General features: G+C 49.6%; 1 protein-coding gene across 1 annotated transcript in view; it reads right to left on the reverse strand.

The window, feature by feature from the left end:
- Nucleotides 1–24,128, reverse strand: part of PALLD (palladin, cytoskeletal associated protein) — a 203,976-nt gene that overhangs the window by 150,636 nt on the left and 29,212 nt on the right. The window contains exons 3-7 of the mRNA XM_076010738.1: nt 17,758–17,824; nt 16,494–16,599; nt 13,927–14,001; nt 8,704–8,845; nt 7,802–7,825 (exon numbers count right to left, since the gene is read on the reverse strand). Coding sequence (XP_075866853.1) covers nt 7,802–7,825; nt 8,704–8,845; nt 13,927–14,001; nt 16,494–16,599; nt 17,758–17,765 — 355 coding nt within the window. The 5' untranslated portion in view covers nt 17,766–17,824. The remainder of the gene's footprint in view (nt 1–7,801; nt 7,826–8,703; nt 8,846–13,926; nt 14,002–16,493; nt 16,600–17,757; nt 17,825–24,128) is intronic.

Here is a 24,128-nt window from a genome sequence, read left to right on the forward strand (position 1 = left end):
CTGAAAATTTTACATATCCTCCTCATTATCCAAATAATTTATTAGGAATTCAGCTGCACCAGGTGACAAGGGAGACGTCCCCCAAGATACGCGATGCGCTGGAACGGGGTGTACGCTCGTTCGTTCCTGGCCGTATTCTCAGCATCTTGCACACGACAGGCTCCCCACATTCTTCTTGAATAAACGCATGGGGGACGTTTAGCCTGGAGAGAAAAGTACACTTGCTTTACAGGAAGACAGTTTCCTAAAGGAATTCTCAGTAAGACTGATTTTTCCTACCAGCTTCCTTTACGTGTTTCAAATGCGATTGAACAGAATTCACTTTGAATGAATTTTCAGGAATACTTCTATGCATAAAATAAGGTGTATGCCTGTATATAGGTGATGACCAACTGAACATCTAGAAAAGTTACAGAGTTGAAGAACAACAACAACAACAAAAACAAAAAACAAAAAAGAAAGAAAAATAAGTGCCGGAGTGTTCTTTTAGTGACTTTCATGCATTGATATGTCAGTGATTTTTTTTACTAGATAAAATTGTAATCCAATGTTCCAAAGTTTGTTCAGCTTTTCTCCTCTTGGAAAATTCCGTCCGACAGTGGCGACGCGCTCCCATTTTGTTGAAAGAAAGGAGCAGCCCGGCGTGCATGGTTCCGACATTACGGAACTGGGGAAAGCCACGAGGGAATGAGATGAGCCAGGCTGTAACACTGAATTCTCATCTGGTAGCATGTTAGCGTGAACAAAGACCTGGACGGCGCCTGTAAAATGAATTTTGGTAAGGGGCGGAAATCAGGAAATGACCGCTCATGTCAAATAAGGGAGTTAGAAGCTTATTCATCTGTACTAAAAAAATTGTCTGCAGTATAAGTGGAAACATTTAAAGTTTAATAACTTTAATTATGATCCATTTTAACCCAGTTTTCCTGAGTTTGATTTCCTATGGTTTCGACGTGGGGGCAGACACTAAATACTAAATCAGAAACCATCTTTACTGATGATAAGTTCTGTTCTTTGCAGTTACCTAAAAATTACTTAATCACAGTAATATCTCCCAGAAGGGGACCCTGAATTTCATTTTTCTTGGATATACTTAACACTTTGCTAAACACAAATATAAAAATCATATTTTTTTTTGGTGAAAACTGATAAAATGATGACGAGGCAACAAGGATAAGATTACTAGGTCCCCTGCGCAATGAGGAGTCATTTTCATAAATGTCTTCCTTCCTTCCTTTTTTCCCCCCAGAGTAACTAACAAGGAAGCCAGATTCCACCTTTCAAACCACATGGTTCGGCCGACAGGGTTGCTCAAAAACGGCTCTAGACTAAAACCGACAAGAGGAAATTCAGTGTGGGTCAATGCAATGCTTTGATTAGCATTTACAGAGGATTTTTAAAAACTGTGAGCCCCATCATACGTGGAGAAGGACATTCAAAACGCCCGATCTCAGGAATAACAATGGACTGAGCCCCGTGAGGCGGTCACTAAGCCTGAGGAACGCGGCATCAGCCCCAGAGATGCCGTGTGCCGCCCACTGTGTCTTCCTCCTTCTGCTGCTGCGATAATAATCCCTTTCATTTTCTTCAGTTTGAGTTTGCTCCATACGTTCGCATCCTTAAGAAACACATTCTTTAGTTTTAAAAAGCTGGGTATGGAGCAGCAGTCTAGTTACGCAGAGAAAAGGCAACCTTGTGGGCGTTAGGAGCAAGCTCCCGGGACCACCCGGGGCCATAAACCCGCTGCAGCTTCCTCGAAGGTTTAGGGTCGCGCCCCCCCCCCCCCGCCACCTGCGGGTCCTCTGTGGGCAGCGGCGTGGGCAGGTCAGGGGGTGTCAGGCTTGTTGCCCAGGGCAGTCTAGGGGCTCAGGTGGGCGGGAACTGGACAGGCACAGGAAGCTGGCGGGGGGGGGGGGCGCGTTTCCCGTTTCTCAGCTGGACTCCGTGGGGACTTCCGGAGGTGAGAAGGGCTGAGTCGAAGCAGACACTTCCGTGGGGTGACATGAGTGTCCTCGGCCCATGCAGGTGGCAGTGCGGGGAGGGCAGGGCAGGCCAAACAGAGGTGAGAGTCTGGGCCAAGCTGACACCTGCCATTCTGCTCCCTCCCCCAGTACAAGATGGGACAGCCCAGAGGCAGCGGATGAAGCTCTTGGTGACGGAAGTCACTCTGCTCCGGGGCGGACTCAGCCCTTGTCCTGGCGGAGGCTGTTACCGTCCTGGGTTCCCTCTGCCCCTGGTTCTCATCTGGTCTCCTGCTGCCTGCACCTGCCCCCAGCTTGCTCTTTCCGGGCTGGTCTCCCATGGGGGCGGGCACGCATCCTCCGTGAAGGTTTGTGCAGAAAAACTCTTGCAACCTTGCAAGTCTGAAAATGTCTTTTTTGCATCTTCATACAGAACCGGAGCGTGGAATCTCGAGTTGGATGTGACTGTGAAGGTCTGGTGTCACCGTGCCCGGTGTGACCACGGAGAGGGCCTGCGCCCTGTTCTGATCCTGACAGTCTGTACGGAACCTGACGTCCCCTCCCTGGACACCTGCACGGTGACCTCCGTGCCCCGGGTATTCTGGATTTCGCAGTGACCTGCGCCGCTCTGGGTTTGTGCCGAACACCGTGCACTCGGTGGGTTTGCTCAATCTGGAAACTAACGGCTTCCAGTTCGGGGCATTTTTTGATTTGCTGTATTGATTATCCCTTCTGTGCCCCTTCTTCCTTCTCTCCTCCTGGAACCCTGGGCTGGTTCTCTGGTTTCTCTGATTTCCTTCCATTTCTCTCGCACATCCCTTCTTCATTCTTTTGCTCTACTTTGCTGGACATTTTCTCAACTTTGATTTTCTGCGACCAGCTTTTCCATTCCAGGGACTCTTTTTGTTTCCCAAATGTCCTCCCCCTTCCAGTTTTTAAAATAGCTTTTCATTTTTCCTTCTTGGATGCACTTATTTTCTTATCTGCCTGAGGAGAGATTTTGTTTTGTTTTAATATAATATTTTCTTCTCTTTGCAAATTTGCTTTCTCTAAGTTGCTTTTTGGGAAAGGTGCTTTTTAATTTTCCCTCTACATCATTCGTGTTAATAAGAGGTTTTCTTCAGATTTCCCCCCATCTCTGCTCGTCCGACACGGTTGTGAGTTGACCAGAAGCTCTGGGCACGAGAGAGGAACTTGCCAGCCTTGGCCCTCCCCGCAGCATAACCTAGGAGACATCTTTATAAGGAGAAACTCCCAAGCCGTTATCTGTGATTTTTTTTTTTTCTCTTGGGATGTTCAGATTGCTCAGAGAAAAGTCCCTCAGCCTTTGCCAAGCGAGGCAGAGTTCACAGGCCGGCCTTCTAGAAGGGAAGAGGGCTAAGAGCCGGCACATTCCGCCTTTAGGGTTCAGAGAGCCACTGGGTTTTCCTTGTGGTGTGCACTTCAGTCCCCCTCCCCGCAGACACTTAAAAAAAAAAAAAACCTTCCTTGGCTCATGGGACCCTAAATATCTTAGCAATTCCTTCACGGTGCTCCTAAAAGACACACCTAATGAGAGTGCCATTTATGACGTGGTTATTTCCGAAGAGTGCAACAAGTATGCACGCCTGAGCAAGTTAGCTCCTGTTAGAGAAAATGCACATGAATTGAAGGAAAGATATTATTTTATCCTCAAGCGACCACGGCCACTGACCAAGGGGCAAAGGCATGCAGAGGGCACCGTGCGGCCTCTCCTGGAGCCAGGCCGGACACGCGGCCTCGCTGCACGTCCCACACGCACTTCCATGTGGCGCTTGCTCTTGATCACGCGCCCGTCAAAAACTCAGTTTCACAAAGACAGGTGTCAGAGCAAAGGGGGGAGGGCGATCCGACGTTGGAATTATGAACTATCTCAAGCTAGCGGCTGTGCCACATCTGTCGGATGTCCAGTCCTGATGCGGTCGCGTCAGAAACGTCACATCTGTCACGGCACCCCCCCTCCTGCCCCCCCCCGTTGGTTTGGCGCACCACTGTAGGGTACCTTGTCACACAGTTTGGGAACTGCAGGTTTTACCCAGCCTACTTGCGTTAAGTTTCTAACCGTGCACGACCTACAAACGCCCCCAGCGTTGCCCTCCTACGACTTAACGCCTAGCGCGATTAGCTAAGGGTGACTCGCTTGGCTTTGGGTCACGGAATCAGAGCCTGGACTCTACCGTACAAGACCCAGGACGGATCAGGCGGGGGAGCCGAGACTCACATGGACAGCAGGAGGCACCGTGCTTTCACAGGGACACAACTCCAACCAGGAAGACGCGTGCTGTGCGTGTGATTTTGCGTGCCGCTAGACAGTGACACAGAGGTGACTCGGTGTGGCCTGGGGCTGTTTGCAGACGGCCGAGTAAGGGCACGAGTGTCCGCAGCCGTCCGGCGAGTCCTCCGTCCCAGGCAGCCGGGGCGTTGAAGACATCGATCGCGGTGAAATCAGCACGTCAGAGGCGGCGGCCGGGGAAGGTAACATGACAAACGGTCGTTGGTCTTAAGTAAGCTGACCAGCTATTAGTTCACAAAACGGCCTGGAAAGAGTTGTGAGGCAAGCTGACTGCTGTCTAGACAGCGCGGGAGTGTAAAGCACATCGTGCAGATACAACACCACCGTGGTGACAAGAAAAACCTGTTTCAGCTGCACGGATGACTGGGAGGGGCTTGCCGTTTCCTTCTTTATCTACACGCCTAATCGCCAATGGGGCTACGCACTGGGGAATTTCAGTTTCATTTCTGGAACTTTAAAACATCTTGTGCATGAATATGGAAGGACATTAAAGAGAAGAAGGAAAAGAAGATTAAAGGAATGAGGGAGAAAGAAGAGAGGGAGGGCAGAGAGAGAGAGAGAGGAAGGGAGGCAGGGAGGAAGGGAGGGAAAGAGAAGGGCTCTCACAAAAGGTGGCCACCAAGGAGAGAGTGGCTATGCCAGGAGAAAGGGAGGGCGATACAATCTGAATGCTTGAATATTTTCCCGAATTTCAAAGGCTATTTATGGTTAGCATTTGGAAAATATCCCCGACCTAGTCCCATAAAATTTATCTCCTGCTGCAGATGTGCTGCAGCCATGTATGTCTGTTTTTCTACTTTCCGCTTAACAAGGGCTAAAAAAGAGCCACCCGGAAGCCAGTTCCTACGTACTGACACACTCTACACAGTCCAACGGCTCAGGGGTCCGTTAGACGCAAGCGTCGGTCAGCCCACGGACCACCGAATAGGTGGTCGTATTTATTTTGCTTTCTCCTCTGACTCTGCAGCTTCAAGGTCAGCCGCAGCCTCAAGGTCAACGTGAGGGAGACACTTGGCAACCCGTGGAAGAGTCAGACCTGGTTTTGGCGCGGGCACGGCAGAGCTTTGTTTAAATGCAAATAAGCTTTGGCGTCTGCTTGCTCTGAGGTTCCTACTCATAACCACGCACACAAGCAGTCCTTTGAGGAGTCATTCGTGTGTTTGAGGGTTTTCTTGTTTGTTCAAAACAATGGGATCAGAGATTTTGTTTAGCACTGCATGCCGGCTGTGGGCGTCCTGAAGCGGGTCGCGGTGACGCTTCCCGTGAAGGGGAAGGAGCGGCTCTCGCAGCGCCCCGCTGCGTGTGATTGTGGAGAAGTTAGTGGAGGTCAGGGGGTATTTGCTGTGTTGGTTATTACTAGCTCCTGACCACATGTGCTTTTTTCTTATATTGACAGATTAGCTTGAACTATTTCTCTGCCAAGAAAAATTTGTTTTCCGCAAATGCTATTATTGTGGTTGGAATGGAGGAGCCTGTTTTCTTAAATGCTTCCAGATCTAACCGAAGGGAAAATAAAAATAAGAGAATTCGGTGAACACGGAGAGGAAACATTTTCATGCATTGCCAGGACAAGGGGTTTGAAAGGAAGGCCCTCCCTGTCTTAGTTCTTTTCTTCGTGATGTTGTCACGTCAACCCAAAAAGGCACGTAAGCAGGTGCTAGAGGTCAGGTGATTCCACGAAGCTGCTGAGGATGAACCTTATTAAAAAATTCAGGATCAAAACTGTATTCTAGAAGCAAAGCAGCAAACCATAAGTGACAGGGAGGGGGTGTATGCAGAGGAAGGGGTGAGGAGTGGGGCGTGGGGGGGGGTCTCCCTCCTTATCCAAATTTATTCCTCATTAGCCCGGTATATTCTGAGTGTTTCTAACTTTCAAACATGCACAATACTCAAAACTAAACTGCAGCTTCTAACCAGTGTTTTGAGTTTTTTAGATGATGGTTAGTTTATGATTTTCCAACCTAGATTACGAGAGACATTTTAATGAAGGACATTTAATGAATGTCCGTTTCCTGACGATGGATAACGACACGATGAAGAATGAGTTGCATGAGTTTGCTCAGAGTCCAAAAACGCAACATCAAAAGCAGCCTTAATCCACCCCAGTAATAACAATGTTTGCAGAATTGTTGGCTCCAGATTGCAGTCTTATTTGTACATGAAACATTATAAGACATAAATCGCTTTATAGGTTTGTTTCACATAGTGAGCTATTTCTCGTAAATAAAGGAGATGTTCAGTTCCTACTTTTCCTTATATTTTAAAGTCTACTTAAAATAGTAAAAGCAAAAGATGTGTCCCAGCTCCCTGCAGGATTTCCATAATAGCTACCCCAGTAGATTTAGTCTCAGAAGTCCCACGTGTCAGGGAACTAGCGTCATGCCATTTCATACACAGACAAAGTGTCACAGACAAAATGTGCAGCTGTGTGTCCACAGTCTGGAAAGGGACTGCAGTGGTTGACGTGGTGGCCGGCACCTTCGGTGGGTGGCCCGCTCTAGCGGTGACTCATGACAAGAGGACAGTGGGTCGTTCCAGTTCTTCCCCCAGGACGCTGCCCAGCCCCCCCGCACGCTGTGGGCCCCAGTCGTGCCACCCACTGCTTTTAAGGCCCCAGACTCAGGTGTGAGAGTTCAGGGGCTGACTCGTAATCTGAGCCGCAGGAGCCCCCAGAGAGAACCTCCACGCCCCCAAGAAGGGTCAGAGCAAGGTCACGACTCGCAAGGCACAGCTGGCAAGACCTGCTTGGCACTGCGCGGGGGCACAAGCAGGAGAGGGGCTTGTTCTCCTGCCCTTGGCTAAGAAATAAGAGGCGCCGTGGCTTCGCGGATGGGGAAAATACAGAAGGAGATGGTCTCCGGGAGGACCTGCTAGGAAATACCTCCACGAAAGCCGTGTTTGCTTTACAATCATGGGCTCAGTCCTGGAGGAGCCGTAAACACACGAGCAGCCTGAGCCCGGGGAGCCGCTGGCCCGGGCCCCTGGGGCACGGAGCGCTCTGATGAGGTCGGGCGACCCGGTGGTTACGGGATCCCTGGGCAAGACGACCTTCTTCGTGCAGAGCAGCCAGAGTTATGGCTTGGGGCACACGGAGGGGACCCTCGGGGGCCGGGCTGCCCGTGACCGGGGCCACCCCTCCGAGCGTTTCTAAGCCCAGGAGCCAGCGTTTAGCGGCTGGGGCAGGGGTGTGCGCGGCAGATTGTTCTTTTCCGCCGGAATTTTAGGAGGACATTTTTCCGTCGTTAGCTCGGTCTGCTTTCTGAGCATGGAAGACTGTGTTTAACAAAGCCCGAAGTCACTGAGCCTGGCCTTCTTGCCTGAACGGAACTTAATGTCTCCCTAATAAAGAAGCTGATGTAAAATGCGGCGTGCCCAGCCCGCGATAAAGGATATACTGTCTTTAAGGGGGTTTTGCGTTTCCAGGGAACTGCAAAAACATTGTTCTGCGTGTGGCTTCAGAGCGGAAACAAAGAACCATTGATACCCAGAGACATGTTACACCTCCCTCCCCGCGCACAGAGATTCTTACCAGGTTCAGCTGTAGATCTGGGTTCTGTTTGCCACATGAAAAAAATAAAATAGAATAAATCAGAATACAGTATTAGAAGGGGGTTCCATTAGACAACAAACCTACCGATCCGTTTCTATAGCCTCGCCCAGGACACGACTGCAGAAATGTTACCGTCAAATCCGAAATACAAAAGAGATAAAGTGACGGTCGATCAACTTATATTTCTGTAAATACAGAAACTCGATTTCGAGTAGCAGCTTACTCTAGGAAGTTTTTTTTTTGTTTGTTTTTTTTGAGACAGAGTCTCACTCTGTTGCCCAGGCTAGAGTGAGTGCCGTGGCGTCAGCCTAGCTCACAGCAACCTCACACTCCTGGGCTCAAGCGATCCTCCTGCCTCAGCCTCCCGAGTAGCTGGGACTACAGGCATGCGCCACCATGCCCGGCTAATTTTTTTTTCCTAGATATATTAGTTGGCCAATTAGTTTCTTTCTATTTATAGTAGAGACTGAGTTTCGCTCTTGCTCAGGCTGGTTTCGAACTCCTGATCTCGAGCAGTCCTCCCGCCTCGGCCTCCCAGAGCGCTAGGATGACAGGCGTGAGCCACGGCGCCCGGCCTCTAGGAAGTTTTTGAAACTGCAGTTCACAGCTGGGCTATCGCAGGCTTGTGAGCCCCCTAAATATTATTTGCCCAACTTTGAGTCCTGATGTATACATGCATTTTTCTTGGAAGGAAGAATATATAACTTTCATCGGTGTTTCAAAGGGGCCACGGTCCTATTTTACTAGATCTCACACCGTGTGGATTATCTGGTCTTTGAGAAAATAGAATTCAACTCATCGGAATGACTCAGCCCTTCTTGGTTTTCCCGAAGCTAGAATAAAAGGGTCAGATTTGGGGGAAACAGGCACCCCCTCCTTACTTTTCTGCAGAATTCTGAAATCCGGAGAGTCTTGGATTTCGCTCCCTTGCCGGAACCACCGGACCTGCGGCGCGGGCGCCCCCCGGACGCGGCACTCCAGGACCACCACCTGGCCCGCGGCTGCCACCGTGTTCTGCAGCTCCTGCGATTCAAGGCACACGCGCCCCGTCAGCCTTCGCCGTGTCTTTGAGCAATTTCACGGGGCAGGATAAAAAACAATCCAAACTATAGACAAAAAAAACCCTAAATATAAAACACAAAATGCACCATAAAATAACGACCCCTAACTCAGGTAAGGATAAACACCTTCGCACCCGCTGACCGAAAGCCTTTCATAATCTGTGTCATGAAATGGGTAAGGTTTCCCACGAGCCCTGCAGAACTCTCTGGCCTGCCTGCAAATCTGCACTGGCTCTTTCGGGTTTCTGGGATTCGCTGGGCACCACCGTTACCTCTCTCCGTCTGCACGCTTCTTAACACTGCCACACTCCAAATGAACGCACATTCTCACGAAAACCAAAGAAGAAAACACATGCATTTCTTTTGCATGCTCTAACCTGTTCATGTCTGAACCCCCCACCACCTTTGCCTGCCTGGTTTCCTACGTCAGGTTTGCTGAGCCCATGGGTTTCGGTATTTTCCCATTTTGAGATTCTGAGTAAGACCATAAACATGCGGCCTTTCTCCCTCCTTGGTCTTCACTTCCTCCTCCCTGCCACTGCCTTTGTCGTCTGCCCCTCACCCCACTCCAACCCCAGACCAATAAATCTTTACAGTCCAACAGATTAGAAGTTCATTTGGCTCTATAGATGCAGAGAGGTAAAGCTTTTATACTTGTTATTGGATATCAGGACATTAATAGCTCCTGCACACGCATCCTCTCTCTCTCCTTCCTCTAGGATTTGTTAGCAAGGGGCTCGTTTGAACTTTCTGATTATACAGCCCTGGATCTGTGTAAAGCACACAGGACTCCTGAAATAATTCAATCGTAACGAAGTACTTTACCTGGCCATAGACCAGAAGCAAGCACACTGACGTTGGGAAGTGTGTGTGGGTTTTGTTCGGTTTGGTTTGAATGATCTGAGGGGACAATAGATGACGTCCCCATAGCAGGTGCCCTGCCGTGAGTGTGTGGGGCCCGGGAAGCTCTAAGTCTACGACGTCAGCACGAGAACCAGAAAGCCCCATGTGGTGTCTGAGCGCACATTTGACGAGAATTTTGGTAGTTAACAAGGATGACGTTTTTCTTCCAAGTGAAAAGATTAAGACTTCCAACTTCTGACTGTATTCTCTCTTTCTTATTTTTAAGATGTAGAAAGTCTCTGATTTTTAAATCAATTTTTTTTTAACTTTGATGGGGTCCAGAAAAGAGCGAATGTAGTGGATCACGACAGGGCAGGTGTCACTCTCGGGGTCCAGTTTCTACGGATTAACCTGTGAACACGCTGACTGCCACACTAGAAAACAACATTTTCCCTGGGGCCACGGTGTTTTACTAAAACAAAATGACCCTTTCTAATTTGTTATTTTTTACTGTTTTCTGTGCGTGAGTTATACGCAACTCGATCCGCGTTTTTAGAATTAAATCGTCAGTATTAACTGTAACAGTAGGAACATCAACAAGTACGATTTTCATGAACCCACCTCAGGGTTTTGCTTCTCGCGGCCCTGTGCTCAAAGCTGGCCTGGGTTAAATATGGCTCACACGGCAGTCAGCGTGTTAAATGTCTGCGGGCTTGTCCAGGAAGCCACTCAGGGGACATTGCAAATGGCACCCACGTAATTTTCACCCTCGAGCTTTGAAGCACTGAAGGGGACTTTGATTTATCCCTAAAATTATGCTTTTTATTTTTTTTTTCAGTCGGAGATGCAGGACACGGGTAGGTGCCTGGGAACCCGAGCAGCCGAAGCTCCGTAATGATGCCAGGGTTACACCTTGGCTCCTCCTGGAACACACTTTTCTGATCTTGGATAAAGCCACGGCCAAACACACTGAGCCCCCAGGAGACCCCCGAGGACGACACGAGGACCCCACAGGAGACAGCTCGCCAACCCCTGGAGGCTGCACCCGGCAGGCGGGATGGCCCAGAGTAGACTCCAGGGCCAGGTGTTTAGGATGCAGGTGAGGGCCCCTCTTGTCACTCATCAAGCCCCTGACACAGATCCCTTGGAGGGTCTGACCACTTGGGAGGAAATGGCACGGGGGACAGTGGCTGTTATCCTGGCCACACGCGTGTGTCCTCAACACCCTGACTCCCACGGCCCACACGGCTCTGCTGCCGGGGCCCAGCCCACCACTGCGGTCAGCAGGCAGGTCCGCTCCGACCAGCCGCGACCCCGGGGGTCTCTTCCGGAGCAGTGAGGGGGCACAGACGAGGGCCCCCGAGGACGGGCAGAGCCCCCTGCTGGCCCTGCACCAGGCGGAAGAAGGGACTGAGGGCATCAGAGCCACGGCTGGTTTGAGCTGCAGGGATGGGCAGGGTAATTTGCTACACCTGCCCCCGAGCCAGAGCCTGCAGAGGGGCCAGCCGGGCAGGGAGAGACGCCGGGCGGGGCAAGGCCGGGAACAGGCTGCGGATCCCGGGACGCTCCCAGGCACAGAGAGCGGGAGGCCAGAGACGCCAGGGAAGCGGCTCTCCAGTGTGAGATTTCTTTGACATCGACCGACCTAAAAAAAATAGAATTCTGTTTACGTTTGAAGCCATGCTGTTAGCACACAGAACACTGTGTGGATTTCTTCTGGGGCCGGGGAAGCCCCTCACAGACTTTCCATATCACAGGATCTGGAACTCAATGGAGGAAACTGGGTTTTGTTTCTAGCTGTCGAGGCTTCCCCTTGGTGTCCAGGAGGGATTCTTTGACATTCCAGAGCCACCGGGGCGGAGCCCTGGGGCGACAGGAAGCGAGACTTCACACCCTGTCTGTTTAGACGGACAGGCCCCAGCCAACCCAGCCTTGGTTACCAGGACGTGGGGCAGCGCACACGCTGGCAGTGACCTTGAGCAGCCGCTGTGCAAAGCGCTTGCACTGCACGCCCGGTGGGGGCCGCCCCCCCATGCGCCCCGGAACACGCATGCTGCTGTGCTCGCTGGGAGCCTTTGGGAGGATTTACGCGTCTTTCTCTTTCCTCTCCCTCCCTCCCTTTCTTCCTCCTCTCCTCTCCTTTCCTTTCCCCTTCCCTTCCTTCTTTTTCTTCCATCCCCTTCCCCTCCCTCCCTCCCTTTCTCCCTCTCCTTCCTCCCCTTTTCCTTTCCTTTCCTTTCCTTTCCTTTCCTTTCCTTTCCTTTCCTTTCCTTTCCTTTCCTTTCCTTTCCTTTCCTTTCCTTTCCTTCCCTTCCCCTTCCCCTTCCCTTCCCTTCCCCTTCCCTCCCCTTCCCCTTTCTTTCCTCTTTCTTTCTTTTCATTTCTTTCTTTCTTTTCACTTTTTTCTTTCTTTTCTTTCTTCCTTTCATAATCTGTCCAGAGGGGAGTCTAGAAGCTGTTATCACCCGTTGTCACTTTTTGCTGGTGCCCAGCTGGAAAGATCATTAACTGCTTATTATGAAAACATCTGCAATGAGGCTTGGATTCAGGAGAGGGAAACATCATTCCCTACATGAAGACACTAAAGATGCTTTCCCTACTCCCTCACCGAAGTCTCCATGGATTGATTTGCTCTCGCATTTGTCCCTGGTTTACTTGGAATTGGCCGTGGTGAAGAGCGTGAGGCCGGAGACCAGCTGAACAGCTCGTTCCTTCCCCAGGAAGCTGCCGGGTTCCGCAGCACCGGGCCCTGCGTGGGCGCCACTGCGATGGCCCTCGGTCTCTCCGGCCCTGCCGGCTCTGCGCTACCCTCGCTCCTGTGCCTTTCAACGACTGCCCTGACATCCTACAGCTCGAATTCCAGCCCCGCGTAACACCGTCTCCTTTTCCCTCTGCAGGGCTGCCCTGCCTACCTTTAGCCACTTTTTTCTTCCACGCACCTTTCACAATTAGGCTTCTCAATTCTGTGTCGAACAAACAAAGAGAAGCAAGAAGCCCACGTTGGAGTTTTAGCAAGGCGTGCATGGAGCATAGACTGAGCAGGGGGTCAGGACTTCTTTATCGTCTCTCCATCCACAAGCACGGCGTCATCCCCCTATTTATCCTGGCCTCTTAACCCTTTGCACTCGGATGTCGAGTGTGACTCGACACGGCTAGCAAAAATTATAGAGATTAAAATTACTCTTTGAATGTATCAGAAATCTGAAATATATAAAAAAAATCCAAACAAAGAAGTTTGTATGAAAAGAGACTCCAGTTTTTTATTCTACTGCCGCGCTTTGTAAAATCTGGGGCATTTAAAAAATTAAATCCCCAGTAGAATAAAGGAATCGAGAAAAAAAGCAAGCGAGTGCAAAGGGTTAAAATGTCTTTCCATACAGCTTTATAATTTTCTCTAAAAAAAAAGAAATAGCAGAAAGAGAAGAAACGCTGTGCAGAGCCATTTCTGACGGGGCTGGCAGAGGGGGGATCGGGCGTCACACAGCCTGGCCTTGCGAGTCAACCGCTCAGAGCCAACTGGAAAGCGGTCGGTTATTCCGATGTCCACAAAGCTTGCTAGACCTCCCAGGCGGTTCCCTCCCCAGTGCTGTCTCGTCCCTCCTCCCATCTTGGCTTCCCCACCGGATTGTTAAGCTCTGCCGGCTCCCGCCACGCCCGCCTCCTTCAGACCCGCCACGGGACCACGGCCACGCGGCAGCTGTCCAACACCCGTGTCCTTCAGACCCCCCCATGGGACCACAGCCACGTGGCAGCTGCCCGACACCTGTGTCCTTCAAACCTGTCACGGGACCATGGCCACGTGGCAGCTGCCCAATGCCCACCTCCTTCAGACCTGTCACGGGACCACGGCCACGTGGCAGCTGCCCAACGCCCACCTCCTTCAGACCCGCCACGGGACCACGGCCATGCGGCAGCTGCCCGACACCCGTGTCCTTCAGACCTGCCACGGGACCATGGCCACATGGCAGCTGCCCAATGCCCACCTCCTTCAGACCCGCCACGGGACCACGGCCATGCGGCAGCTGCCCGACACCCGTGTCCTTCAGACCCCCCATGGGACCACGACACCTCTGCAGCCGGCCTCAGGGGGGACCGCGACCGCCAGCCCACTAACCCGTGCCCTGTCTTTCATGAAGACCCCACGCAGGTGGGATCTCAGGACCGCGCAGACCCAGAGAACGAAACTTCCAGATGCCAGACCTTGGTGAAGACGGGCGGGAAGTGGGCAGCGGCGGCTCCATCCGGCCGGCAGAGGCAGGACATCGGGCTCTGGACCTGGAACGGCAGAGGCACGCGGATCACACTCCAGACACACAGACTGCCGGGAGCACAGGCGCCAGCAGCCTTTCGCCGCGGGGACCCGGCCTGAGCGGAGCTTGCGGCTGAACGTCCCCCCACGTCCCTGCATGTCCCCGCTCCAAGGCCCTCACAGGGCAGACTCCTTCCACTTCCTCAGCTCACACCTGCTACCTTCTCCGCTCAAAAGGATGTTCGAGGTACAAGCTCCCCGGGCCCCTGGGGGGCCGCGAGTGTTTGATGCTGTCACCAAACGGGTTTGGGGGGGCGGTTCTCCCAGACCTTGCATTTTATTTCTAAATACCGCCCGATTCATTAAATTAGATGCATCAGCTATTGGCAGTGCAGGGTAAAGTAAATTATCGAATATCTACCTATCTTATTTTTAACATCCACTCTTTTTTTCTTTTGATGCAGGGATTGTGGGGAAAAGACGGGGAGAAAGGAATATACATTATTTTTTTCTTGATGTGCAAAACCCAAAAAAGGGTGCTGAGACGCTGATTGGACGGCACTCGTCTCTAGGGAAATGTAAGGGTTTCAGAGTCATGCACGGAAAATATTTCTTTGCGCACAGACACTTATTTTCAAATAATCTGGAGTTATTCACTTAGATGAGTGGCTGTTCACGTCTTAACCCGAGACGACGGTGACCTGGGACCCTCTGAACCTGCCACGGGGTGTCACGAGCGCTGGCAGAGGTGTGGGGGTGTGGGGCAGGGTGTGGGGTGGGGGTGCAGGGTGGGGGTGCGGGGTGGGGGTGTGGGGCAGGGTGCGGGGTGGGGTGCGGGGTGGGGGTGGCCTGTTCATCCCTCCTGGAGGACTTCCTACTGGCTTACATTGAAACCCAGGAGGTCTGGATCTCACTTCTCACTGTTTTTTTTTTATGTCCACAGAATGTATGAGCACTTTTATAGTATTTGCTCTGTGCCAGGTACTGTCCTAAACATCACATGAAGATTAACTCACGGAATCTTCGAGACAACCCTGTGGGACTGGTAGTTAGGCTCCCTTCATTTTACAGATGGATAAACGAGGCACAGTTTCTATCACACCATTTGCTTACGATCCCTTAGTTAGGAAGTGGGAGAACTGTGATCAAACCCAGCAGTCTGAGGCCAGGCGTGGTGGCTCACGCCTGTAATCCCAGCACTCTGGGAGTCCGAGGCCGGAGGATCCCTTGAGGTCAGGAGTTTGAGACCAGCCACAGCAAGAGTGAGACCCTGTCTCTACTAAAAATGAAAAGAAATTAGCCGGACAACTAAATAAAAATTAGCTGGGCATGGTGGCCCATGCTTATAGTCCCAGCTACTCGGGAGGCTGAGGTAGGAGGATCACTTGAGCCCAGGAGTTTGAGGTTGCTGTGAGCTAGGCTGACACCATGGCACTCTAGCTCAGGCAACAGAGTGAGACTCTGTCTCAAAAAAACAAAACAAACAAAAACAAAAAGACAAACCCAGCAGTCTGACTCCAGAGCCCTAACCTTTATGTCACACTGCCCATGATCACCAAGTGACAGAGTCTCTCGGAGTACTTCACTCTTCCAAGTATACAAGTGGGATATAATCGCATTGCATTCTGTGTCCCTGTAGAACCTAAACAACTTAGAAACGTGCTCTTTGCATGAGAATGATACATGCATGCCTAGATGCACGCACATCTTTCTGTTCTTAGGCTTCTCTGTTACACCCGAACACTCTTATCTGTTTAGATTTTAGGAATCGGAAAGCTTTTTGTTGGCATGTGGACTTTTCTTGCCTTTTAATTTGTTTGAGATGAGCTAGTGGATTTGGCTAAATGGAGAGCGCGTGTATGTGAGGGAAAGTCAAATAGTCACGGCTAAAACAGACACCATTTAATCAGATCATCAGCTGGGCGAGAAAGAGGTTCCCAGCGGAAATGCAGATGCTGACTGATCGGTGGCGTGGCTTTGGCTGGAGATTAGTTTTGGTGGATGAGAAGGAAGAGCAGTATCTACCATTTCCTTTCCTTCCCGTTCTGTTTCCATGTAGGAAATATCTCGAGGGAGTCCGCTAGTTAGAATCAAAGTTGCATTCTTTTTTTTTTTTTTTTTTTTTTTGAGACAGAGTCTCGCTTTGTTGTCCAGGCTAGAGTGAGTGCCGTGGCGTCAGCCTCGCTCACAGCAACCTCAAACTCCTGGGCTCCAGTGATCCTCCTGCCTCAGCCTCCCAAGTAGCTGGGACTACAGGCATGCGCCACTATGCCCGGATAATTTTTTATATATATATCAGTTGGCCAATTAATTTCTTTCTATTTATAGTAGAGACGGGGTCTTGCTCTTGCTCAGGCTGGTTTTGAACTCCTGACCTTGAGCAATCCGCCCGCCTCGGCCTCCCAAGAGCTAGGATTATAGGCGTGAGCCACAGCGCCCGGCCCAAAGTTGCATTCTTAAAACCAACAAGTCTGCTAAGGAGCTCCCCTCCTTGCGCGCCCTGGCCACGGCGACCTACCTGCTGGACAGGGACAGACAGCGGCTGAATCACGGCCGTGGTCACCCCCGTCTTTGGAGAGGACGCTCCTATCGTCAAGGAAACGGAAGTTGTTTTCTTTTGAGCTCTGGAAAACAGCGAGGCAAGTGTTCAAGTCAGAATCTTTTTAGCGGGAATCATCCCTTGACACATTTCTTTTCCCATGCTCAATCCACTCCAACTGGGACTGCTTCAGACGTTTAGCAAAAATGAACACAGGAATGAAAGAAAAGCAGCTAGCTGTCACTCAAGACACTGCTGAGGATTCCAAAGTATCAAACTTGAAAATCTTAAGGTAAAATATTTGGGAAAGGTCCAATCTTTATCGGTCAGCAGACATTTGAAATGTGTAGGGTTAGGGTCCTATATTTAACTGGAAGTTGCGGTTGCCTATTTTAAGTCTAGCAGCTGTTCTTTGTTCTGGTTTCTAATTTTGTTGAGAGTATCTTGGAATTTTTGTCTTTTCCTAAGTGCATAAAAGTTAGTGAGGTGTAGAGAAAAGATCAAGAAGAGTTGGTTCCAGGCCCAGCTTTGCCAAGTAGCCGGCGGTACCATCTCAAGCAAGTCATGTAACTTCTCTAAACTGGACCTCGGTACCTAAAATCAGGGGTGAGAAAGCACATGGTCCTATAAGGTCCCTTTAGCAGCTGTGACTATTTGATGCTGAATGGATATAACTGCCTTGTAGACACTAGCAGATCAAAGGAATTTATTATCATAGTCTGGATATCAATGAAGGTTTCTACAAATTCCCGGTAGATTTTAGTTTTGTTAAATAATTAAGCTATTAACATTTTATTAATAGCCCATGCGTCTTCGTAGGAATAACTAAATTCTGTGATTTTTCAGGTACATGATCTAAATAGAAATCGATTTTCTCTGAATGGAAATCCATTTCTGGCCTGATGAGATATTTTCCAATTTGTATAAATAACTTGGTTCTCATGTACATTTTAGTAATGATTTAGCTGATTTTCTCTCAATGTGACAGCTCTTTTCATACATTTATAGTCAGTTAGATAGTTGTCTTTGAAACTAACGTTGCTTGTGGTTAAATTTGGGCATGTCAGTGATGAAATGCAGGCCTCATAGTTAAAATGTGTGAGTTAAAAACTTGCGTTGAACTTCAAATGTTTGATCTCTGATTGACATCATCTGGCCTTTTCCTTCCAAGCGCGGCATGCAGTTTCGGCTATTGTGTTGCATTCCCTGTTCATAAACAATGGGTGGGATTACAGGCACTTACTGTGGCATAACTCCAGCTTTTAGTTTGAAAGCTAAACTTTCGCTGTCGGAATCTGTTGAACTGGCACCTGGGGAAGCATCGAAGACAATGACAAAGTTAGGATGTCTGCGGCATTTATAAGAATTCCAAAGAACTACATCCCTCATTTTAAATCAAAACATACAAACTCTTTATTTTTTGACCTCATTACACAATGGAATAGCGAATGATTCGGGTTTAGACCATTTTCAGTTGGACCATTCCTTTGGAAAATCATTTTTAAAAAGAGTTATGATAAATCGCCTTCTTCAAAGCAATATGCTTTTAATGGCAGATTCATTTTTGGCTTCATTATTTTTTTATCATCACGGCTTATGAACCATGAAAGGTGTGTGCATATGTGTGTCTGTGTGAAAAACATCCACCCGTTTAAACCGCAACCCTCGCCAAGAGATTACAGAGTGTGGCTTATTAGTGTCTTCACTACTCATTAACCGGAAGATGCCGTCTGCCTCGCGGGGAAAACCAAGAGTGACAGTGGCTTCACTCCTGAAGGACATTGGACCAGGCTCTCCCAAACTCCATGATGTCACTACTGTTCCTACACAGAAGGTCACCATATCAGATTTTTGGTCAAAATGTAAATAAAACTGCACTCAGACTTTAATGTCTAACTATTTTGCGTCAAGAGATTTTTTTAGGTGATAGATTTTAAACTAACTATAAGAGTTAAAAAGTATGTTCTTGATGTTTCTAAGATCTATTTAACTTGGGGGTTATTTAAATGACCTTATGAAATAATACATGCTTAGAGGAAAAATAACCAGATAGCACAGAATTGTGTGGTGTAACAGCCACAATCAGTGGGAACCTTTGTAAATACCATCCTGCAGGTGCCAACGGTCTGGTCTGCATTTTCTCAGATGGGTTAAGTACCTTGTGTCAGCTACATGCATTTGTGTGCACAGTTACACAAATGGATCCATGCTACACGTATGCTTTGCAATGAACTGCTTTCGATGTCGGTAGACTTGGAACCTAGGCGTCACTCGGCTAACTTGGACGGCCGCCTGGCGCTCCCCCCGTGACCCGTGACTCGCTGCAGTGCGGTTTCCAGCCTTTTATTGACATTGAAACGGTCATGTTTAGGTAATTCTGCCGGAATGTTTGCTGTCCCTTCCTATTTATGTCTGTGACTGCCGCCCAGTGTGGGTGCCCCTGCCTGGTTCCTGGGCTGCCTCGGCAGTCTCTCGTCTCATCTCCCGTCCCTCCCCTTTTCAAATTCACCTCTGCGCCACATGGGATCAGTGTTCCCAGAGCACACCTTTCCAGATAGAAAAGCAGATGGAGACTCTCCGCAGTAAGGTAAAAACCCCCAAACCAGACATTTAATGGCCTTCATGATTTCTAACCTGGTTTTCCAGCTTAATTTGCCAAAACCTCCTGCACTTCCAAGTCACGTGACCCGGACACAGAGCTGAACCTGCTGGTGTGCGCGCTCCATGGGTGGGGGGTGGCGGTGAGGAAGACACACGTGCACACACACATGCAAGCACATACATGAACACACGCGCACACATGCATTCACGCATGCGCACACACATGAACACACACATATGCACACACGCATGAACGCATACACACACGCACAACACACACGCACACGTACACACACACACTTCTGCCCTTGTGAGAACACAGACGAGAGAATAAATACACGGCACGGCAGGGAGTGAAACAGGAGAGCATTACGCAGGGGAGGGGCAGAGGCAGTGATGGCAGTGGCGGGAGGGGTTATAATCTTAAATATGGCGGCAAGAAGCCTCCACGGGACCCAGGGGAGGTGGGGACTTTCCCCCTTTGCTTGTTTTTCATATTTGTGCCTTTAATAATCATATTCACTCTCTAGGAAACTCCTTCTCAGTCTTTTTTTTTTTTTTTCTGAGACAGGGTCTCGCTCTGTTGCCCAAGGTGGAGTGCTGTGGTGTCATCACAGCTCATGGCAACCTCAAACCGCTGGGCTCAGGCGATCCTCCTGCCTCAGCCTCCTGAGTAGCTGGGACTACAGCTGCACCATGATGCCCGGCCAACTTTTCTATGTCTGGTAGAGACGGGGTCTCACTCTCGCCCAGGCTTGAACTCCTAACCTCAAGCGACCCTCCCGCCTCGGCCGCCAGTCTTTCCTGATGTCCCCTCTCGTAAGATCAGCCCGGCACTGCTCTGTGCTCTTTCTCCTCTGAGCTCCAGGTGTTCCTGCTGCTACCACTCAGGTCGCCTACAGTATCACGCCCGCCAGAAAACTGTTAGCTCCCTGAGAACTCAGGTGGGGTTGGGAAGGTAACTGCCAACTTTTGACCACCTACTATCTGTCTGCTAGGTGCTCCACATCATTCAGTTACTATAATAGAGAACCTCGGTAGGAAGAGACTTCCAATTTACAGATAAGAAGATTGAGGAAGCAAGAGGTTCTTAATTTGCACGAGGGCACGTAACTCGAAAGCCGTAGTGACACAGGAACTGCACTCACGTTGTCTGAGCTCACGATCCATGACCTTCCCTCCTACCACGTGACCCTCCTGCGCCGTGCACACCCTTTGGCTTCTGCCGGGGTGCATGAGTGGAGCTGGGGAACGGCAATGCCCGTGTGGGGACCGGGGGGTGTAGGGGGACTGTGCAACCAGAGGGAGCAGCGTGCTGGGTGTAAGGCTGGTGGCGGCCCCCTCCCCTCCCTAGATCAAAAAGAAAAGGCTCATGAGACCAGACCCGCCAAAGACAACTGGCAGGACGGCTGAAAACAACAATACCTGGACGTCCACCCAGATAAGAAAGTTTTCCGTTCCTGGATTCCGCAAATACCGCTAGCCCCTCCTATTTCTCAATAACCGCCCAAGGTCACAGTGGAAAAATCCCCAGCCCTTCCCGCCAAAAGTCCCCGGTCTGCCTCAAACAGTATAAAAGCCTTCACCCCTTTCAAACGCATGCAACGTCTCGCCACCCCCTTCTCTTGGGACCCACGAACCTCGCCCGGGAGCACTCAATAAAGCCACATTGTTTGGCCCTTCTCCCTCTCTCTCTCTCTCTCTCTCTGTTTCTTTCACCGCTGGATAACTTTACTCTGGGGGGCCGGGCCAGACATCCGTGTGGGGTCTGCAACTCGGGGGCCTGGACTTGGTTGTCGAGGCATCGGGTGTGGGGCTGGGGAAATTAACTGTGCAGGGTTAACTGGGGGAGTATGGGGAAAAACTGGGCAAAACAAACAACAAACCCTTAAAAATAGGTCACAGACAAGGAAACCTTTAACCGTGCCGAGGGCAGAGAGAGCTGAGCAGGAATGCCAGGGAACTCCAGGGAAGACTCAGCCATCAGTAGGTCAGGGTCACCCGAGACACCGTTTTATTAGAGTCATAAAAGTGTTTGGGAGAGGGTGAGAGGTTGAAAAAACCATATGGAAGTCATCACAGACACTCTCAGTGTGGCCAAAAATTGGGGAGAGAAATGACTATTTTTCACCTGAATCTAAACAATAAAATCATCACATACACACACAAAAAATCCTTTAACGACCTCCATTTAGAAAGCCATTCTCGCTGCATTTTGTTCTAGCTGATTTTCAGAGAAAGGTAAAGGACCAAAAAGGTTGTCGTCCCCCGAGTAAGAACACATCTGCTAGTGTTCCCACACCTGTCCAGGCCTTGCGGGATCTCAGTGTCACCTTGTGGCTCAGGTGTCAGAGCAGCTCCTGTGGGCGGTGGTGGCAGATCAAGTCTCCCTCTCTGCACAGCCAGCCCCCTCCCTCCCTCCCTCCCTCGGGGCAGTTCTCCCCTCCCCCCACTCTGTCCTCCCGCCAGTCATGCGCCCGGCACCTGCCCCGCAGGAGAAAACACTCCCGTCTCAGGTTAACATTTTCCTCCCTGTGCATCAACCATCACGTTCAGATTTCCACGTAGGCTCCAATCTGAAAGAGTTACACGTTCTAGTCCTTGCAATGACCATCACCTGTTCCTCTGATATTTACCTGCCTGGATCTTAACCCGCCCCCCTGTTTTCCTGAATCCTCACCTCCTGCACACAGAGTGCAGGACTCGCTGCTCTGGCAGGGGATGCCGGGGAATGTTGCACCAGCAAGCCTCCTGTCCTGACTGTAAAAGGAGCTCCCTTGTTGTTTTTAAGCCTTGCCCAATTTAATACTGTCTTTTAAGAAAAGACCCAGAAAATACACAAAAGCAAGAATTAAAGAAAAAAAAGTCACCTGGAATACCGCCACTCAGATATTTTGGAGCACATACTTTCAAAGTTTATCCCTGTGTACACAGATAAGTAATAAATATATTTTCAAAAGTAAGACAATGCTCTGCATACTATTCAATTATTGCTTCCCCCTCACGCTTAGCACATCATGAAATGCCTTTCCATGCCAATAAATAAGCCTGTACTTTATGATTTTCTAATAGCTGCTTCAAATTTGTGTGGCTTTACCATAATTTCATCATTCCATTATTATTGGATATATGTATTATTTTCTTTTTTCTGCATCTCTCCAGAAAGATGTATAAAATCACAATATATCAAAACATCCATTTCCCCACATTCATGAAAACACTATGTTCTAATGATTTTTATTTTTGTCTATCTGATATCTTCCTTAATTTAAGAATATATATATATATTTCCGAGTGGAAGAACACTAGATGTAAATCATATAGCTTCAGCCTCAGGAAATAGGAAGTCTTCATAAAGGTAGCTATCAACTATTAAAATATATATATATATATATATATATATATATATATAATGTTTTAAATCCCCAAGTGACTTTCCTGAACTGAGTCATGGAATTTATCCTTTTATACCTGTTTTACCTTGTAATAGTTAAGAGTAAATGTGGTCTTCCTCTCATTCCTATTTCTCCCTCCCTTTTAAGCCAGTTGCTATAATCACCAGCACAGCAAGGATCATTCACAGACAAGAGTAACTGAAGCAATGTCAATGATACATTGTTTTATAAATGATGAACAACTATAAAGGATACAGCAATTCAATTAAAATGAATTTTAAAGAATATTTGATGACATGGGTAGATATTAGTGACAGAATAGGTTAAATTAAAAAAAAACAGGGTACAAAAGAATTTATAGAGCAAAAATAGATGTAATCACATGTAGGAAAAAGATGGGAAAGATCAAAGTGTTATGAGTGACTATCACAAGGCAGTGGGATTAGACATGGCTTTCATATCTTCCGTTTATCTCTATATTTTCATTTCAGAAATAAAACTACGCTATTTTTGTAACGGCAGGAATAGCCACACTCTGTGCCAGGCTCGGCTCTAGGAGACTAACCCCTCCGACCCTTGCAACAGTCTGGCCATCTCCAGGTGAGGACACGGAGACACAGCACTGCTGGATGACTACTCGGTCACGGAATGAGGAACTCAGGCAGCCACAAGGCATCATGAAGAGTTACTTAAAAATAAATGCCATGTAGAAGGGCCACAGCCATGCTCAGATCCTCTGGCTTCTCAAAATCCAGCAAAGCAGAAGAGAGGCGTGGTAGCGGTCCTGGCGTCCACCGCCGGGATCAGCTGGAGCCATGACACCCGTCACAGCTGCTCAAATGTCACTCACAGGGGTGCACACTTTACCTGCTGGCTCATAGCGCTGGGAACCTGTGTCAGCAGGACGTGCCCACCCGTGTCACGCTCGTCCCCCTACGGTGCCCTGCCCTCCCCTCAACGGGCCCCGACATGCCCTGGCCACAGGGTGGGTGGAATCTGGAACCCAGCTCCCTTCCCCCATGTGTGGGCTCATCCCGCCCTCTGTGGAGCTCGTAAAGCCACAGGGCTCTGTGTGTCCATCTGACAATCCCCGGGAGGCAGCGGGGAGATGCGAGCTGTCTGCGCTGATTTCACGTGTTTGCCTCAATCTCTTCTGTCCGTGCAGGAAATTCTGGAGAACGTCTCTTTGCCAGCTGGTCCTCGAGGGTCCCGCCCTGGTGTATGCGTGGGCAGGTTCTGCGGCCTTCCCCTTTTCTAGAGACTTCACATCCTACCCTCCCTCCCTCCTGCACGATCCATGTGATCCATGTTTCTCTCTTGCACCATTTTCATCGTGTACAAACATGCTAGAGCAACACCTGCTTGGTGTGCCAACCGCACAAAACCACCTTTCTCGACCACACACTCCCTCCACACACTGGCCGTGTCTCTGCAGAACTTCCCGGGAAGCACCTGTTGTTAAATGCCTGCTGCTTCTCCTTCCGTGTTTCACAGCTCTCCTCACCCGTGTTGTTTGGGTCTTTGTTCCACTCCAGATCCCCAACCCCCTCTCTCAAATAACCCACAACGCCCCATGTTGCGAATCCAGGTGTCCGTCCTCCTGCTCCTCTGCCTGGAT

This window comes from Microcebus murinus, chromosome 15, assembly GCF_040939455.1.
Source record: "Microcebus murinus isolate Inina chromosome 15, M.murinus_Inina_mat1.0, whole genome shotgun sequence".
Classification (NCBI taxonomy): domain Eukaryota; kingdom Metazoa; phylum Chordata; class Mammalia; order Primates; family Cheirogaleidae; genus Microcebus; species Microcebus murinus.